The sequence below is a fragment of the Myzus persicae genome, unplaced genomic scaffold, assembly GCF_001856785.1.
Source record: "Myzus persicae strain clone G006 unplaced genomic scaffold, MPER_G0061.0, whole genome shotgun sequence".
Classification (NCBI taxonomy): domain Eukaryota; kingdom Metazoa; phylum Arthropoda; class Insecta; order Hemiptera; family Aphididae; genus Myzus; species Myzus persicae.
Window position 1 is genome coordinate 51,338 of NW_019103941.1, and position 22,606 is coordinate 73,943.

Here is a 22,606-nt window from a genome sequence, read left to right on the forward strand (position 1 = left end):
AGTCATTGGGAGTGATGGACGGTGTGTGCCAGAGAAAAATCAACTGTCATATATATATAGATGTTGGATTTATCCAGAAAAGTTTGCTTTGTCATCGTGCAGTGCTCAAAGTGTTTTATCCTTGAAATTGTCGAACGCACTGCAGAGAATACACTATACACATGTAAACATATTTATATATATACATATACATAGGTAGGTGGTGTACACTAGAGAAAATCACGCGGAACTAATAGATCGTTAAATCCAAAGAATATACGCGTTTCGTCTGACCTACGAGACGACGACGACGACATGTTTGGTGATCGGGGGAAACAGCAAAAAAAAAATCTCGGACCGATCGATGGAGATAGGCACCTACAGTATAACGAGTTGTTTTTCTTCGTTTTTCCACAACGTTAAAAACCGTTTTACTGGAAATAACCATTATTTTAGAAGAAACGCGTCGCCGCCGGAGGAACGAGACTCAGCCGCCGCCGTGGTCGTGACGTCATCGTTAATTCGAGAACAAAACACAAGACGTGTACGGCGGCGTATTATTATCTACTCGGCAGAAATCACATGGGACGGCGGTGGGGTCAGTACCTACTTGCCCGCCCGCCCGTCCGCCCGCTGGTCGATTCCGTGTCCGCACGCAACAAATATTAGTTCGCTGACGGGGAAAATCGATTTGGGCCGATAACCTTTCTCGCGGTGGCGGCGGATTTGCAGATAAGCACAACACAAATTCAAATTCAAAACCAATGACACTCGTCCAGACGTCTACGACTTATCTACGGTGGCTGGCTTTTGTACCTATGCTGCAGCAGACTGCATGATGTTGTGTATATGTACATACACGAACCTATAAAATAATATTGTAATCTTAGAACTAAATGAGGACTTGTGTCAGACCTTTATCTCCGACAGGAACTAGTTTCGAAAAAAATTGCAATTTTTAGTGCGTCTTGGCTAATAATTCAGGTACAAATAAAATAATCGTAACTAAATAATATAAACATCGAATACGGGATATTGCGCAACATTTCTGATCTTCGCTGACTACAATATTAATTTTATTGATAACCTTTTTTTATTTAATGCATTTAAATCCACCTTGTGTTTAGTTATTTAAATAATGTTTTAGAATTGTAATGTTCATTATTTAACTCGCTCACATCCACACACTAGTAAGTGGGCACCTACCTATCTACCTATATAATATGATGAATGATGATATTATTAGGAAGGTATACCGTGTTGCTCCGGAGCTAATGGTTCCGAGAGATGTCGATTCGATCAACAGACAACGGGACACCGATTAACGACTTCGATAGTATTATCATTTCGACGTGTCTGTATTATTTGCCAAATGCTCGACCTACAAACTTGCTTGTGTTTACGTCATAACGTGCAGCAGGTCCGACGAGTTTGACAATATTGCCTATATAACATACATGTTACGCATAGGAGACTACTGTCGTACGGCGTCGTCGAGGACAAGAAAAGGGGCAATGCCTATTGTGCATCGCAGCGTGTGTTGGTATATAAACTGCGGTACACGTCACAATATTATGTTTTTTGGGCTCGGAGGGCGTTGCATATTGTATATAATTTACGTAAGCGTATTATGTCTCTGTTATATGTATGGATATAGATAGAAGATTTGCATGTAGTTAAAATCTATAACACATAAAATGAGAGCATGTGCAAATGTAATAAACGCATACAAAAAATTGTACAGACCTATAATATATATATCAGGAACCTAACTCAGCCTTTTCTTCTATAGTAAATAATTCAAACAAACCAGTGGTTTGATAACATTACGAACGGAGATAGGTATAACGAATTATGATACAGCTAACCTGGTACATGGTTGGTAGGTATATATATCGCATGTGCGCACACCTGTACACAGGAAAGATGACGGCACGAGTTTGTATTTATGAATTAATAAATAATACATCCGACTTACGCAAAGCTGGACATTAACGAGTTGATAAGTCAATTCTACACGCGTCAACACAAATCTTAATATACCTACATATCGAATTAATTTTGAATTACAATTCGCATGATAATCCCAGTCGCCTAACCTAACCAAGCATTGAATAATGTACCATCTTTTATACATGGTATATTTATATTTAATTTCGTGTTTCTCATAAAACGAATTCAACTTTAATTTCAATGTTATTTTTAAGTCTCATTAATAATGTAAATTAACCCCACTGCCAAATGAGTCACCCGAGAAATAGACAACACCAGTTACGCAATCAAAATCACGCAAAATTGACACAGAAAGTTTATTTTTTATTAACTTTTAACTCGACTCAATCGTTTATTTCAAAACTATTTCTTGTCATTGATTTTTTTTAACTTATTCTGAGAAATATTACTGTGATAATATAATATAATGATATATAGTGCATGTGCAATTATACCACACACACACATGTATGATTTATTTGTATGCAGATTAACTGAATAACAGACAATCTAATTTGACGCCAAAGGTTTCTTTTAATATTTTAATGCACAGTTAAGATGTGAACTGGGTCATGTGTTTCAAATATTGGAGACAGCAGTCGGTTGTCTAAATGATATCATACGGTGTATCCGAAGTTGTTCTTAAGTAGTTTTTTATATCGGAATTGATTCCCAGATAATTTTAAAAGCCAAATTTAATTTTCCTTCCCATTTTATACAAGTTTAGAACTGTTAACATACAATGCAGGTATGGTTAAAAATTGTGTTTAAAAAAAAATGCATTATGTAATTTATTTTTACTTTTTTCGATATTTTCTAATTGAGATAATCTTTTTTTGAACTTTCTATCCGTTTCGGATGTTGGAAATCATATTGCGTATTGTTTCTCCCTCTAACGATGAAAGAAATAATTCATTTGTTGTTGCGCCAAACCAGTCTCCGAGATTTTTCAACCACAATATCCTTCGTCTTTCAACTCTTTTCTTACCTTCTATTTTTTCTTGAAGTATAAGTTGTAACTATATCTTTGGTTATTTCTCATTATGTGACCCGGGTATTTTAATTTCCGTGTTTTTTTAGTAGTTCCTTTTCCTTTTGCATTCTTTGAAGTACGCTCGAGTTGGATAAACGATCTGTCCATGAAATATTTAAGATTCCACTAAACAATTGAAGTAAAATAGTAAATATAATAAATATTGCGATTAGCGTATTGAATCGAAAGATGACACTGATTTAATTTATAAAACATACCCATCCATTACATAGCTTTTGCAGGATAAACACTTTATAATTAAACTTTCAAATAACACTGCTAAAATCGTAAGCTCGAGAAGATCGTTAGTTTTGAGGTGGTAAGATCAAAGGTGACTGGAGTGAGTATTTTTGGCGGAGTGGATGCGAATTTATATTTAGCTAGTCGATGTATCCCTGAAAGACACGACTGTGAGGATATTATTATTGAGCTCCCGTAATTTGTTACTTTGCTAACGCCTGACCAGGTTGATGCGAAGTTCCGAGTCAGTACTCTCCGGTTCGCACTCCGTCTTTGAGGAGTATTCCTCAGGCAAATACGCCATCGACATCAAAGAGTTTCGAAACATTGGGCAATATGTCTGCTAGAATTGAGAATAGTATAGTATAAGAATAGTAACAAAAACGTCTCTGCAAAATGATGGAGATGAGGTAGAAGACAACAAAAGTACTAGTTCTGAATCAGACGGTGAAGTGGAGATTAAAAAAGATGAAAAAATAGTTGTTCCGGTTGAAGAATTTTCCACTGAGCAAATGTGATTTAAAAAACAAGGAATTTGACTGTCGAACATCATACATTATACAAGCTTCGCATTTTTTAGTGGTATTACGTACAATAAACTAAAAATAAAAAAGTTGTTGTGACTAAAAAGGAGGGTTCAACCGCTGGCTATGCCAGTTTTTCGTCCGACGGTAGAATTATCGCTTACTTCGTGTTTAAAGAATGATAATGTCTTGTCTCAGCACGGGCAGGAAAAGACCTAAAAAAAAAATAAAAAAAACATATCAACTAACCTAACCTTATGAATTCTGATCTACTTACATAATTTTTATGAAATTGGTACATCTTTATTTTTATATATGTTTCGAAAAACGCTCCAAGGCCTCCTCCCTCCCTTCTATCCCAATGAACACGCTAATAAATGTGAACGGATAAATAAACACAGGGCCGGCGTACTCATATATAATCGCCATAAAACGGTAACACCGAACGTGTCGGTTGCAGTGACTACTGTGGGGATTAATCCCCTGTAAACACGTGTACGTACACGTCGTTATAAACGTATTAACGTGCGGTGGCATGGGCTGATAGGCGGCGGTCCTCGTTCTGTGGTTGTCGGAAGGGGGTAGAGAGGAGGACGAGACGTCGACGACGTTAATAACGAGTAAAACAACTGCTGGCTGGCTGGCCCCGCGCGGGTCGTCGTCCCGCGGCGTAATTAATAATTTCGAAAACAGTCGCGACCGTCGCAATCGTAAATAACAATAGTAATAATCGTATAATTATTGTCGCTGGGATTTCGGCATACGGGCGCGGTGCATAAAAAGGGGCCGGCGGCGGCTTTTATGTTAATGAGGTCACGAGATTAAATTTATTGTACAACACGATATTATTTCAGCAGTGAGTTTTGCAAGTGTCTTCGCGAGTAAAAAACCCCTCTATAACGGACGTTATTGTTTTCTCACGGGGGACGATTTTCGTTAATTTCCGCATGGTCATCCATAAAATCACATCCGCAAATGCATTAAAATATCGCCGATCGTTGTGACAAACAACTGATAATGGACAGACGACGGTGCACAGTTGTTTAGGTTCGCGAGAATACTATTATTACTATTATTGTTATTATTATTTGGACGACAAAGACCGTCTATAAAATAAATACCACTATAAAATACCGAGTATGTATATGTATATAACATAAGTCCAAGTGTGCGCGACGGGCGTGTGTGTGTGTGTGTGTGTGTGTGTGTGTGTAGACGTGTAGTAGTGGTATATAGTACGACGACGACTGCGACGAACGGCAAGTTAACGCGGCGGCGGCGTTGTGATCGACCAACGACCACGTTGTGTGGTCCGTCGAGAGAGTATTTTTTCGTTGCCGTCGCCGCCGTCTCCGTCGTCGTCGTCGTCGTCGTAGTCGCAGTCATCGTAGTCGTCGGCGGACGTCGCGCGCGCGGGGAACAGACGTGAGTGCACACTACACACACACACACACACACACACACACACAAACGCATACGTCACACATACACGTCACACACACACACACACGCGCGCGCGCACGCACACGGGCGAGGGGCGCGCGCGGAGAGAGGTCCTAATAGAGACATCAGATCTGCCGGACCCACCACAGTGCCCATGTCACATCGCTAACTCCTTCATAACATTACCTCATTAGAAGCCGCGCGCGGATGTGTGCGGCGGTCGATCCCCTCCGCACAACTCCACGTTTACGATCCGCTCTCGCTCCGACTCGCCGTCGTCGATCCTCCGTCTACGCCGTACGTATTATCATTATTATTATTATTATTATTATTATTATTATTACGTTGAGGTATATAATAATAATACAAGCGTTTTACCGAAGCTGCGCGCGCACTCCGACGTGATATTATAATAAGTATATTTATAGCGTTTATTCAAAGTCGCCGCGGCCCGGTACGCTTCGCGCTAGAGCCATCTCCTCGCTCGCCCGCGGACCGGCAGCGACCGACATCCGCTGCCCTTAAATCTGCGGGCCCGCACAATTTTTTTCCTTTCAATTACTACAACACACACACACACACACACACACTTGAGTGAGTGCGCTTGCGCACACGACCACCCGCGTAAAAATTATTATATATTATAATGTTTGGACTCGGTCCGTCTTGTTCTCGAGTATCACTCAATGTCTCTCTCTCCATATTTCTCTCAAGCCCTCTCTCTATATGTGTTGCACGCGACAATCGGTTTATACGAAATCGTATATTATTCTTACACTCTCCGTTGTTCGAATTTCTTGCGCACTGTTCCTTTGTAATACTTGCAATTTGCAGGATATATCGAAGAGCTTTTCTAAATCCCAAGAGCTTTTTACAAGTTTTCAATTTTTTTAACAAGTTAAAATTTGAAATTGTGCTGTTGAAATATTACGTATGCATAAACAGTAAAATTAAGATTATCAAAATGTATTCATACATTGCGAGTTAAATTTTAAGAAATTTCGACTTACATACAAAAATTTGACAAGGGATATTTATAGCGATATTAAAAAATCAATGCAGTTAATATTTATCGGTATGTTCTAGAACATATACATGCAACTATCAAAACATAATTTGGAGTTTCAAAATTATATGATAAAAGTCAGATGCCACCTGAAGTCCTGAAGATAATATTATAGTCAATTAAAAAATTATAATTAAATAAATAGATTCATTTCATAATTTTCTTTGCTTTTTTTCAGATTATCATTATATTAGTTGTAGGGGCCTTGATTTGATCCTACTATATAAAGGCATACCCAGGCATACATATTTAAATTTTAATAATTATAATTACGTAATTAAATTAAATGTTTCATCTTTATAACTGTCATATAAAAATTTCCAAATAAAAATGCCACTGTCCTTTTACACAGTTACACAAATGATATATCATTTAAATCGACCGAAAAATCTTGGCTCTTGTATCTATACATAGTCTGGAGTCTGGACGCTCACCATTAATATGAGTGTTAGGATGTTTTTCAGTGTTGGTAGTTAATTCAAAACGAAAAATGTCTTTTGTAAAGTTCTGGCTATTGTCTATGTATACGTAAAGTGTATAATATATGTAAGTCAAAACGTACTTGCGTATCGTAAATCATTATTTACGTGGTTCAAAGGTATATTTGGTGGTCGGTCAAACATCTCGCGATTTGACTCACACCATTTGACGTAAACAATTGTAGTAAAAAGATACATAATATGACCTAACCTGACCAATGCACCAATGTACATACACATAATACGGACATCTAGGTAATATTCAACCTGTCAACCATCGAGCCATTCCTGAACCGTTTGTAAAGCTAATTATAAACAATACAATCCTACTAGCACCATCAGCTTGATCTTAAAATTTCTACAACAATTATCGTTAATATGTATTTTTGAGATATTTAGGTTTCTTCTAAACAACTTTTGAGGAACTTTCTTTTAAATTGATTATAATTTAATCACTCCGGTATGACAAACACAGTTAAATTGGGCCACCAGAGAAAACAATATGACTGACAGCATGGCGTAAACCGTTTTGAAGTCAGCCATATTATTTAGACCAAATTAAAAACAGATTAAATAATTAGAAAAATACACCACACTGCAGCAGATACAATACTATTGTTACTATACAGCTGCAGGGGCACGATTTTTATATATTTTTTTATTGATGAGTGATGACAAATAGAAATTGAAAATTCCCAAAACATGAGCAAAACATCGATAGCGAATAACCATAAAAATACAAGCGTGTAATAACACAGATCATCATTATATTTTAATATAACATTTGTCATTTCGATGTAAAATTAAATTCGTTCGTCAGCTTTAACCAACGTAATCTGTAGAATCCTAGAATGTACTAAACGTTTTTATTATAAAAAAAAAACCAGAAAAAATCAAACGTTTTCATCTTTTATTGAATGTATTCATGCAGTAAATTCTAGCAATTACTTGTTAAACCTTGTTTTTTACCGGTGATCGGACTTTTACTGGAACACATAAATATGTTTATAAAACCACACGCGTGTTTTATTTTAATACTTATATCATGTTTTTTATTATATAATTAAATTTAACGACTATAGAGCTTATTCGACGTGTAATATTATTGTAATATACATCAGATTTATAGGTGTACGTGCAACACACACACACACACACAGACATCGCGCATATAATATTATAATTTGTACGTATATATACAAAAAACCGAACACATCTACATAACACACATCACAAACACATTTACGTTGATTTTAGTTTTTTAATTTTTGACTTTATTTCGTTATTTTATGAGTATTTTTCGTATTTAACAAAAATTTGGCTTGTTATTATTTTTAAGTTTTAATTTTTTATCATTAATAACATTAAGTATATAGTATACGCGTTCACTCACACAAGACATATTATAATAACATAATATGTCCTCCGAAATATTGTCACACTTTTACTGTATGTCTGTATGTGCATACAATATTATATACATATCATATTGTAACGTGAAAATGAAACATGAAACATCATTCACGCGCATTATATACCTCGGTCGACCACCAACGTCAACGCCATTCGCGAGCGCGTTTCTTCGTCCAACAAAAACATTATGTACGCGCATTACGTGTTTTAATTGGACGGAAACAATATATACGTGTAAAACATATTATTTTAACATAATTCATAATATCATGATCCTCGATCGTGTATTTGTCATCGATAAGACGTCATCGTGTCACACCGGTCGTATGATTACGCGTCACGCCGCGATGACGGTTTTTGTATACGACGCCGACGCTCGGTCGGTCGCATTTTTTCCGGATCACCACCAACACCCTGACGTCTATAAATAATATGATACGTGTGCGGTACGCGCCATCCGTCATAATATCCATCACTGTCCTGGTTTGTTTAGCTGCTTAAAGCATTTAATTTATAACGAATAACATTTTGTCTATTTTGTTTTCCCTTCCGGTCCAAAACAACCGTCTCTTTCGGTAAAAAAAACACAAAGTTTAGACACTCTTCGTTGATTTGCAGAAGGTACACGTCATTGATGCAACTCGGTATAAGCTACGTATTTTTTAATAGAACGCAATTTTTTGATTTTAGATCATTTTCGTTCTAACCATATCGATTAAAAAGTTATTGAAATTCTAAAGAATACATTAGGCAGGAGCCCTATATATAGGTAATAATTTTTTTATAGTTTTTTGATTATAAAAACATGATAATCGCTAGGTGTGTTCATATTTATTATGGCAGAATTTTTTTTGATTTTATTACGTTTTTAAATATTCAAATTCCTATCTCTAATATGGCCTATATTTGCTTTCGAGTTCAGTCTGAGAATATAATATAATACTATTGCGGCTCACAGTCATGCTTAAGTTTATTCACCCCCGTAAGGAGTGTGTGTGTGTGTTTGTGTGTGTACAAGTATCATATTAATGTGTATAATAACTAATAAATAAGTAGGTACCATATTATATACTTATAATTATTTTTTATGGTCATCCCGACGTTATACACGATTTATCACGCTTATAACTTTTGTCAGATAATTCACAATTCTAATAATATTCGTCAATAATCTTCAAACCCAAACACGAAACACACACGATGAGCGTTTATTATTTGATTATAAAATCATTGTTATTGTTGTGTATTCATAATAATATGACGATGGTGTAAATGATGGCCTCGGCTCGTGAGTCATAATAATTGTAAATTGTATGAGGTTTCATGTACTGCGGCGGACGCCGGAAAGATATTCGGCCGCGTGTGCGGTGTACGAGGTATCGATAAAACGAATCATCGTCGTAACGACCGCGGTACGGTGAACTTAATGCGCTATAATAACATAATACTATATGAACATGAAATAAAAAAATCGAGGTACCCACAATAATACCGCTTATAGGTATATCGCTGTCGTGTGTCGTGTGCCGGTCGTCCATTATAGAGCCGCGTATATTACGATAATAATGTCAGACACGCGGACGATCGATCTCTGCCGCAGCGGCGACGATCGAACCGCGCGATACGAAAAAGAGGAAGACGTACCTATACATGCCCATAATATTATAATAATTATATAAGGACCCGACGTACGTTTCTCTGGCCGTGATCGATAAACGCATACACGGTAGGAGACATAATCACATGAGTTGTGGCGTTCGCCCGAAACGAGAGTTTTTTTTCGTTGTTTTTAACCTAATTAACCGCGTGTCGGCCGGTGTTTATCGCGAGACGACACGATATTTTCATCGGTGGTTATTCACTGTGTTTTAAGAGCATACCTACGACGTGTATGGGGGTAATGAAAAAATACTTAACGAGGATAAATGATCCTCGGTGTATAAAATCCGTATATAATCGGTATATATATACCGTCTACCCGATGGGACATATCACATATTATAATAATATCATTATTACCCATTTAGGTATACATATCGTAGTATACTGCAGTGGCGATAAAATCGTTTTGGGGAATGCGTTTACCCAAATAGCATACCATAGGATAGGTATTAAACATATAGGTACGTCCGAACGGTCGACGACATCGATGCTTCACCTCGACGGGATGCAGGGTGCAGGTGTGTTGGCGTCGCACGGAGGGTAATTTTTCTAGAATTTATATAGGTATCAGACGAAATAAAAATGTAATAATAAATGGGTAAATCAAAATGTTCGTACCTATATGAATTAGCACGAGATCAGTAAATTTTTAAGTAGCATTTATAAATATCAAAAATTAAGAATTTAAGATTTATTTTGATTAAAATTATACAAATATTTTTCTCCGTATATCGTCTATACATTTGGCTAGTAGTATAAAATGGTGAAAATGTATACACCTCTGTGCAACTATAAAATTCAGTACTCATTGTAAGCAAAGTTTGTTCACTTTGTTCGTGATCTTTCTATAGACTTGCATTTTGCACAAAATGCTAGCAGTTATTTGATCTATGATGACTTGAATTGAAATGTATTTCGTAATAAGTTTGAAAAACAAAAATCATACCGTAATTAGCTTATATTATACGTAAGTATAATCAGTTATATCAATCATTTACACATTAATAAATAAATTTAAGTTTAAAATATATAACTATCGAGTATCGGGTTTCAATAGAATTTAGGAATTTATTTTTTGCTTAATTAGTCTTTTTTATACATAATACATAACGCTTATATTCGTGTTGTATAATTTTTGTTTTTAATTATTGGATTAAGTTGTATGTGTTTTTTTGTTATTATATCCATCTAATATTCTAAATGTATAGCCAACAAAACGGTCCAAAAGCATTATGAAACGTATCACGACAAAAGCGTTTACTCAAATTTATTATTTTCACATCATAATGGCAGATACTTAATATCAGTCACAAGCAAACGGATTTTTTTTATGAATAGTTCCTATATGCGATACCTTAAAATGTGGCCATCCATTTTCTATAACGTTCACCGAGGTGCAGGCCTCGTTGTAAATCACAACTTGTGATGCAATGTTTTGATGTTCCGAAGTACCTTTAATAATTTTTTGATTATATAAGACTGCATGATCTTTGAACGTTCACTATTTTCATTATCTTAACCAACACTAACGCGTTTAATTAAATTGTTGATCATCTGCAGTCGGGTGTATATGATGAAATTTTTTATTTTAGTAAAATTTAGGGCGGTTTCTTAATATTTTACCGATCAACTCGCCTTTCTAAACACGCCCATTTTATCTTTGTAATATTACAAAATTGAAAAATCAAGACTACTCCTTATGAGTATATACATACATAAAAAATCTCGGGCGGAATTCGGTTCGTACTTATACTAATAAAAATAGGCTATATATACATCCACGGATTTTTCGCCAGACAAACCGGATTGCACCAGTTAACGATGGTTTTCTACTGTTAACACACGTCACGCAGTTATCGTTCTCATGCGTTCGGAAGACGAGAAGTTTGAATAAACGCCGGAACTATATGTATTACAATAGGTAGATAATGATTATTCCGGTTTTGGAGGTGCAGATATATCGTTTAAGCTGCCGATGATCGCCGTGGTGTGATGAGAATAAATAACACATCCGTTTCGGCGATTTTGGCACTTCGTCGTTGGCGATCTCCGTCACAACAATATGTACATCGGTATAATAATAATACGACTACGTGATCCCACCGTCGGACGTGTCGCGCACATCATATTATTACTATTATTGTTATTATTAATATATCATTATATTATGTCCTCCACGCCGCATTACTACTTGTATTATATCATTATTGTAGTCACACTCGTATTATACAAGATGTGTAACGCTCGCGTGGAGGTAGGTAGAGGACAGAGATATTTTATAGGTACCTATACTGCAGCCGATGTCCTCCGGAACACACACAAGCGCACATAAGAGCGGTCGCCACACAATACCACTTGTCGATTACCGCGGTCACCTGCGTTCTATGTTTCCCCACCCGCCGGGCCGTTCGTCGTTATAACCACCACTTTTAACACAACCATTTTTGGTCCACTTGCGTCTATTGCAGTCTACATGAGAAACGAGTCGATTTCAATTAACTCTTTAACGCTTGGTTATACTCGAACTACGTCCAAGTTTGAGCATATACCTACAGATATATTATTATTCGTGTACACATGATATAATACAGTAGCGGCTCTTGACATCGTTAATCCAATAAATCCATGTTTACGTATATAATACGACCTTGCAATACTATACATGCTTTTAATCGTCTAATAACCGTTCTTTAAGCTCCGATAAATTCCAGTTTAATTGTTTTCGGCGATCCTTGTCGCGCGGGGTCCCATCCCTCGTTTATCATTTGAAGGGTTGGGTGTTTAGGGGAGTTCGCTGTAGGCGAGAAAGGATTTAGGAAGACTAAGCCAACGCATAGGGCGAAAAAGCGCCATGCGCGATGTTAATATATTATAACCGAACGAGAGTATACACCGTTCTCTTGCCGTTGGTCGATAATATTATATACAGTGTACTCTTGATTATCCGTGGAATGGGGTGGCAGGACATCCACGGATAAACGAATTCCACGGATAATCCGCAAAATTAAAATAAATAAATTGGAAATTGAAATTTTTTTATTTCCGAACATCAAATATCAAACAAGCCTATTGTATTTTATGTTGTTATCGAGTAATCGACTATCACAAATTATCACCCAATTAAAATGATAATTATTTACAATGTAAATATATGAAAAAAAAAATTTTTTTTGTATACACATTGGTAAGTAGATGATTCCGCGGAAGACGGCGGATAATTGAGAGTAGGTACACTGTACTATAAATTATTATGATCTACACATAGTTATGCTCAGTTTCAGACTGCAGTTATCACATAGCTATATGGTAGTTATTACATAGTTATGGAAATATTTTCGACTAGTTCTAATACTTAATATTCAAATAGTTATATGGCATTATGATGTGTATTATATGGCTGTATATTCTACAGTACACTTATAATTGCGTTGCTGCTACAGATTGTCACAGAAGTCAAACGACGCGCGCTCACATATATAAAAATTATTCTTCGGTAATGCCTGAATACATATTATAATGGGAACTGGTAACGTTAATATATATATATAGGCTTATATTATCATAATATTGTGTATACTATATATACGAAACCAGCAGGCGTTCTCGATTTGGGGAACGATTGTAAACTCACTCGATTTTAATGACCTGTAAACACTCCCGGGTCTCTTCAGTACTACCTGAAGGGTATATGTAAACTCTCGAGTCTTAAAAAGGTACATTTTACGGTTGCAACTACATAAAATATAAATATAAAATTATAACAAAGTTTTATTTACGACATTTTCTTAATATATATAAATTATAATAAATACGAGACTCCACTATAGTCTATACGTATAAGGCATACAATTGTTCAATTATTCAACCTAAATTTGAGTTACCCACAAAATGATTCATTAGTTTTTGCCGAAAAATTACATACTCTCATGTCAGAATCGATGAACCGAATAATGGTCGTCGTTGTCCATATTTTCGAATATAATTAATATCAGGAAGTCAACGGAGGAATGTCAAACGTGTTTCTGTTGCTCTGTATTCCTAATTAATGCCACAACCAATCTTACACAATCCTCCTGGACAACAGTTAACTTAAATGTTTCATTTAATAGATAGATTATGTACATAATTATTGTTATTACATATTATCAAGTTTTGGACATGACACTATATTATAATGAGTATTAAAGATATTCTCTCCACCGAATAAACAAAGCAATAAAGCTGTGCGGAAATTTGACTTATCAACGAAACTTGAAGCGATGTCTAGTGTCGACTACATGTCTCGCAACGGATACGTATTTATTATTACTATTATTATTGTATGTTTCCTCTCCATAAGTAGAAACAACGTGTCACGCGTATTCGATCGAAATCCCAGGTTTGGCCGCGGGTGCATGCCTCGCCTGCTCTGCACAACATGCGTTATAGAAGGATATCGCGGTTATTTTATATTGGTTTACAATAATATATATTGCCGTTCGTAACTAAATTGGAAAGTCGGCCTATAGGTATTGTGTAAAAATGTGTATATGTTTTTTTAGTTCTGTTTCTGTTTTTTTGCATTAGAGTAATTGTATAGGTACTCGTATACACAGATCCGTGTATCTAAGTACGTACAATAATGTCAGGAACTGAGTTTAAAAATATGTTTTTTTTTAAGTGAATCAATACATTATTAGTGCCAGTATAATATAGCTGTGGGCTGTGGCTTTCTAATTAAATTACATATGAAATGTGATTAGAACGAATCGAAAAAAAATCGAAAGTGATTTTGTTGTTATTCTGTGCGTGTACTTACTAAGGTACCTATACAATATATGGTGTTTATTAGTGTTTACTTACATAGTGGGCTGGGTTATTTAAAACCTGAAAAAATGCGTTTTTCGTCTAAATTTTTTACCTATGCCCTGGTGAGTTGACATATGACTAAAACCAAATCATCAAATGTAATGAAACACTTAATTTATAATCAATTACACTATACCTATTTCAAATCTGCCATATACCAACTTACATCACGGTGTACCTACTTACTATCAAGTCACTAGATTCTAGTGTATCAATAATTGCACAAAATCTCGAGTCTCACAGGTGTGCATGTTCGCACTCGTCGAGAATCGGACATCGTATATATTATAATACATTATACATCACATCGAATATTTGAAATTTTAAACTGTGCTCGTGGGAGGTTGGTGCGATCATAAATTTAAAAAAGGAAATTTGTACTCGCGTGGTCGATGCATATTTTTGTTCGTGGTGGCCATGCGTCGCCGTCGATTAACGACACGAACTATACAGGTATTAAACGTACCTAGTTCATCGTATTATAAGTTCAAATCCGGACTAGTGCAGTAGTCAGATAGTATAAGAAGTATATTAATCAAACACCAAATTTGTTTTAATACTGTATACGATAGGTACCAATAGGTATTTGAAGCTAAAGAATTAACATTTTATTTTATATGATACGCATAACTTATTATTTTTATATTATGTATGTATACACAACATTTTTGTTGGGCGGAGTGCACATGGCTCAGAAAAGAGGGTTAGGTTAGACGTGTTTTGTTCTTAGAATATTATTAATATAATATCTTAATCTTCATAACATATAGGGATTCGGGTGTGTAAAAAAAAAATAGTATCAAAATTAGAGGAAATGGTAGGCAGATGATAAAACGATGATATTATGGGTTTTGAAAAAAAAAATTATACATGGTACCCCATGTGTTCGATTCGGTGTCAATGAGAATGAAATTATAAATCGCGCGGTGCCGTTTATACCGACCACACATTCGTTGCGACCAAATGTGTTTGTGTACACAATCCGAAAGATCCATGATAATAATATGTACCCACTATATTGTATACGAGTGCAGCTGGTGCTATATGTCCGTGTCTAAATGTCCATTTAACGTCGTGTGCAGCACAGTTGGGTGCGCTCGGAAGAGGCCGAAAAAATATATTATACAATGTGGACTGAGCTAACAGTCTCATATAATACCATTCTGCAGATTTCGTGGCTCGTGACCTCGATACCCCGCCCCCCCCCTCGGGGTTCTCTCCAGACGAACTCATCATGTAATTATCACATTTAGTTTGCGATTTCGATAATATTTCTCCGGTCTTACGATGCTATTCGACCGTATATTATAATATAAAATGACTCACAGTAATATCCATTTTTCAGTTTACGCGTATCGATTTAATACGTATTTATATGTTTAAATAATATGCATACCATTTACGGGGGTGTACAAACCGTCCGAAATTCTAAAATGCGTGTTTATAGACTACAGACGCACGCCGCGTATCATAATCGAACGTTGCACAGTTTTATTTTTCCCATGCGTGTTAACTGATTAAAAAGAAAATAGTAATTAATACTATAGATACTTAATATATAAGCGTACCATAAAATATAACATAAACTGCAAAAAGTGCAAACACTGCATTAAAATTGAGTTAGGTTATATCGTTTTTACTAGTTTGGATCGGATGTACCGAGTGTATACGGAGAGATCCTCTAAGCGGTACACCCGAGGCTGCAGTATAGATATATAATAACGTTCTAAACATATCTAGTTAATCATCTCACCACGGGCTACAGCTGATAATCCTATAAAAAAATATCAATATTGCACATTGCACATTGCACATTTTACGAGCTTACGATATATTATTAAACCTATTGTAAGCTCACTCGAGTGTCGCATTATTTCTCCAAATGTTTGCGACCGAACGAAACGCGTGCCTACACAAAAATGTTTACCTATTCTACACGTATAAAAAAACGATTGTGCATAAGTACGGCGATAGTATAATAATAATAATAAAAAAAAAGTGTTCGTGTACTGCATTTATGTGCGTATATACACATGTATACGTGCAGCATACGGTAAACGGATACGCATAAAATGCCGAAGGACCACTATGCAAACTTATCAACTCGCGCGAGCGCGCGCGCATACACACAAACGGGTGGCAGGCGCGCACGCACGCGCATGCGCTCACTCGCTCACTCACACAGCCGCACACGCACTACGCGATAGGCAACTGGCCAGCAAACACCATGGGTGGTCTTTTGGTAAGTCTACAAATTAATGCCGCTAATTTAATTGGAATCATGTATGTGTATTTATATATACGTTTACGCACACACACGCGCACAAGCGCACACACACACACACACACACACACACACACACACACACACACACATACCCGAGCGCATTTATATATACTGATTCCGCACGCCGCGGCCGCCGCTATATACAGTATTACAGTATAATACCGCTGCGGCGAGACCATCGGTCGGCGTGTGTATATTATTATAGACGAGTACATATATATATATATATATATTAAACAAAATAATATGTGTATAAAATATATTATACTATACGTATATACGAGAGCGTAATTATTTCGAATTCTTTAATTTTATTTCGTTTGTGCACGCGAAAAACGCATCCGCGTGGCTCTGCGAGCGAATAATATATACATACACGTCACATCGGATATATAGGTACATATTATAATAATATGTATAATGTATTATACAGAGTGATTCGCCGGGCGTGTACACCCCCCTATCTGTTATGCCTTTATCATATGTGCATAAAAAATTCTGAATTTTTACAACTTTTAAATGTAGGTGGGAGGTTCTCGTCGCTGACGACCACGTTCTCAAATGCCGAAATTTTTATACGATTTTATACGAAGTGTTGAGGAGTGTTTTTTATTTATATTTTTAATCCACAATAATGGTTTTACATAAAATATATTAAACATTTAATATGGCACTTATACAAATTATAAAATATTGCTATAATAAATAAATAATTTAAATTACTATAATTCTAAGATCATCATTCACATCCCCCTTTTAAATTTAATATCCTTAGTAAATATTTGAAACTAAAGCCAATAAAAACTGTACAAGAAACTAAAGAAAAATATTTACCATATAAAAGGGGAAAATTTGAGTGAACACAATCACTCTGTATATAATATTAAGGAATCTATAGTAAGGAGACGACTACCGATCGGAGACAGTTAAAGGTATTATAGTTATGTTTTTCGATCGTTTGTTGCACGATATTCGTTAATTTAATTAAAATGAATAATCGTTAATGAAGATTACGAGTTACGAGTTCAGAAATTATCTGCACGCATTACAAAATATAGAGGCTACAAACAATCTTGAAATGGTTGGACGATTTGGCTAAATGTAAGCTGGGCCAGCGGTTACCAACTCGGCCCGGAAATGTTAGGTTTAACAATTAATGCATGTGAATCATCTCATGCCCATTTTAATTCAAGTTTCAATTCTACTCAACCCAATATTTATTCTATCATTATAAAATTAAAAAAGTACATAAACAGCCTAAATGCACCATTTCAATTTCAAAATCCAAAAACAAAAAAAAATTCTTAGAAAGAACACTTACCTACACAATACAAAAGTAAAGAAATATCGGCAAGTGAATTAGTCAAACACGTGACTTTTTACTTAAAAAAATAGATTTTATTTTAACCTTACATTATGACACTATAATTTTAATTATATTTTTTGCACTGAATACCCAAATAAAAATTCAATATTGAAACTCTTATACCCTTACATTTTTACATTTTATACTTGTAACTATAACGAATTTTATGCTATGAATAATAATATGAAAATGAGAATAATTTTTGGATTACAATGAGAATCACCTCCTCATGGGGTCCTCTGGGTAATGCTAAATGGTTCTCAAAAATATTATTAGAAATTATATATTTATTTTTATTCGGGTTGAGTTTACACGTCAATCATTTTTACCTGAAAAAAACACGGGACAGAGTTAACAATACGAAAATTGAATACTTAAACTGAAAAAAAAATTGAGATTGTTATTAAAAAAAAAAAAAATATCAGAACAAAGAAGTTATAGGTGGACGGGAAAAGTCTAAATACGGGTCCGCAGTAGTAGGTATATGAACACTGACCTCGCACGTCGACAATATGGTTGTAAGTGTAAATACGTAGAAAACGCTGTTTTCGCGTATCTTTATATATAAATAGTCGTAGAACATGTCGATAATGGCCGTTATTAATTAGACCCCATATATATACACACGAGATAGAGGTACAGACCGTATAGTTCAACACCGCTCGCGTATACGATTATAAATATTTATGTTATACGTAGAGATTACGTGTTTTTGCTCGCGACTTCGAAACGTGTGATCGATCGATCGGTCTCGATCGTTATGGAAACAAAACGCGCCACAGCACATAATATACCTAAACATACGTACACAGCAAAATACGTTTATTATTATTTTGTCTATACGCGTGCGTACAGAAAGAGTCGGTTTATCGCAGTACGAACGACGTAAAAATATAATGCAGGGTACCTACCTAATATATTAAGAGGACGTTACACCTGTAAGTCGTCGCCCTTGTTTTAAACTGCAACACAGGTACAATAATATTGCAAAATTTGAGTCCAACATTGAATTATTCACCTATTTTCAAATTTATAATTATTATCTAAAGAGCATAATATGAGGTTCGATACTTATGAGGTACGCCTTATATTATGTACATAATAACAAAGCGAGTTATTTTTAATTTTAAATTTTTTTACATTAAATATAATTTATTATTATATAGTTATACGCAATCATTTTTAAATTTGTAGATAACACATTTTGAAGTCAAAATTTCAATAAAAAGTGTGTACAAGTTTTCCTTAGTAATATATTCTTTTGCCTTATAATTTGATAGTGGACTAAGATACTATTATTAACAAAACTAACAACACAAAATGAATTCTTCTTGCAGCATTTTTTCTTTTTACCTATACATTGTACGACGTTTGTAAGACGGAGACAAACTCACTCGCGGGTGTAGTGTCCTCTTGGCCAATAACGAGTAAACATAATATTATTGTGTTATTTTGTGTGCCTATCTACATTATACGAAACTGTTCTAATTGATATAATAATAATAGTATTAAGTATAGCGCGCAATTTGGATTACGAGCCATGTCATTATTTTAATTATTCATGTGTATCGCTCTATGTACCTTATAAGAGAAGAAAGAAATCATTTTTCCCCCTTGCGGCCGCCACGACGCCCCGTAATTATATTATGTAGTAAAGTGCATACAGGGTGATGTTTACAGCAGAATTATTCGCAAACGTTCCTTGTAAACTTTTTATTTTTCAGTCTAAAAAATATTATATTACATTTCACTATATTTATTAGGTATACGTTTACTGGTAGATGACGAGTTAGTTTTCTCGTGCGTTTGTCATCTGTAGTAAACCTCAACATTTAAATTATAAAACATAAAAAAACACCGGTCACGACGTACATAGGTAACACGTACACTCATATCAACGTGACATATTCTGTATAGCATTTTTTTTTATCGAAAAAACAAAAATTCTTATAGTTCGTGTCATATCACCCATCAGAAATGCTGTACCATAAAAACGGAGTTTTAAATAATTTTTATTGAATTCGATTTGAGAATTTGCAGAACAAAATGATGATTTTTGTACACACTACACTTACACTTGATTTCTGGGGAATTGGCATGGTTTTGAGGGGCCCTAGCCCATTTATAAATGCGTCAATGTGAACATACACTTACACCCTTGCCCATGTAGACATTGGACAAGTGACGACTGAGAACAAAAATCGTTTACCCTGTATATTAATATTATGCACAACACCGTCGTCTATACGGCCCGGCAAAGTCGAGTCGACACCACCTCCATGCATGCGTGCGTCATGTGAGCACACGCACACTTATTAGTTATTATGTATACGACTATACGAGTATATTATGGGCAAATTACCGTGGCACAGACTTCGCGGTAATTAATATTATTATTATTATTAACTGGTCCGTATGTACGTACATTATACTTATATTAGTCATTATCATTATTATTACTGAACAACCATCGCGGGGATATCGATGAATGAAATAATATGTATATAAGACCTAATGACTATATTGTAAAATACGAATCTGGGTCACGCACATGTTTCGAGCGATATTTCGACGATTTATCGTTAATAGGTATTCCTATAATAGTAGGTATATAGGTACTATTATAATAATGTACCTATAAGCGCGGGGAGAGTCCTTGAGATTCGGTTTTGTCGCCAGCATGGCAGTTGCACAAGCTCAATAAATATCAATAATATAATAATACAGTATTTTATGTTATCGAGTTCTCGAAAGTAGTTAAACCTATCTTTGGATAATACGTGTTCTTAGACCGTCCCTACCTATATTGTAAATACCTTAGACTGTATATACCTTTATTGTTGCATATTATAATATTATTACACCTACCAATCATTACCATTGTTGCAATAATTATGTCGACATTTTAATAATATTTGTTTTTGTTTTGTTTTATTCAAATATAGGAAGAAGTAAGTACACGAAAAGCTGACATATTGAAAAAATAAGATTGCCAACAACAAACAAACCAAAAAAATACCATAAAACAAAAAAACGAAAAAGTGAGATCTAAACAATTATAATATTATATAATAATAAGCAGGTTTTTAGATTTTTAAGTCTGAAAGACGAAACAACAAGTTCCCATAGAAATAACAACAATTATGACAACGATATGTACCTACATTTTATTGGGCTAATGTACACGCTGAACTGTTGGACGGTTTCTTACGTGCATATTTTTTTTCGCATATAACTTTTATTATATCTACAGATATTTTGATACGATTTTGGTTCAAACGAGTGTCGTCACGGTTATCGTAACGTGTACGATTTTTATTTTTATAGTTAATTGGGTGTTTGAATTAAATTTTAAATATCATATTATAAAAAACTTCGGGAAGTGAGTGTATATATCATTAGACATTAATCGGTGATCGGTTTATAGATTTTTAGAATATTTCGATCTTCGCGTCACCCCTAAGAAACACACTTGTATAAGTGTACATATATATATATTATAATATACCAGTAGACACAAAATAATTAACGATTTAATCGACGCTTGCAGGAATAGCGCTCGGATCATTATATCAACATAATAATAATTATTCCAAAACGAGTTTTATAAGATGATATATACACTCGTTGCCGCAATGCCACTATTATACAATATAAAAATAATAACATAAGTATAATATTATAATAAATACGAAAAATGATATCCGAATCTTAGTTGCGGTACACATCATAATATTAGGCGATACGATGTATATAATAATAATAATATGCGACGGATCAACATATCATACGCACATCGTTCTTATACATTGTATTTTAATAATTAACATTTTACCACACACACACTCATCCCGAGACTGTATAATATGCAAGCGAGATATAACAATTTAAGTGGGCCGAGGAGGGTGATATATAGAGCCGCCGCCGCCGCCGTATGTACAGTTAAAATTATGATAATATCGTAAAGTAGCTGTGGGCGGGACCGCCGCGTATACAATATATGACGTATTAATATTTCTGAACCGGAGAGATTTGTTGGTTTGACAGAGTCGCAGTACGCTAGTAAGGATCCAAAAATAAAAAATAGCTATAAAATAATAATCCGTTCGTTACCCCGAACTGTCCGTCGCATGTGTGTTACTATTTTATTATAATGCGTAACTACCGCACGAAAAGCTTACTCGTTGCATTACACGTCGTCTGTACTCATTCAATTTAACAATGTAAATATGCATAATCCGGAGAATTCCCACTGAACGCGGGACAAAAAAATC

General features: G+C 35.1%; 1 protein-coding gene across 2 annotated transcripts in view; it reads left to right on the plus strand.

Annotated features, from left to right (window-relative positions):
* The window catches only part of LOC111036698 (homeobox protein engrailed-2-like), a 67,588-nt gene that overhangs the window by 32,928 nt on the left and 12,054 nt on the right, over positions 1-22,606 (plus strand). The window contains exon 3 of one of the 2 annotated variants that reach the window (XM_022318823.1): positions 21,278-21,283. The exons of the other annotated variant lie outside the window; for it this stretch is intronic. Within the exon in view, the coding sequence (XP_022174515.1) occupies positions 21,278-21,283 (6 nt within the window). The remainder of the gene's footprint in view (positions 1-21,277; positions 21,284-22,606) is intronic. 2 annotated transcript variants of the gene reach the window in all.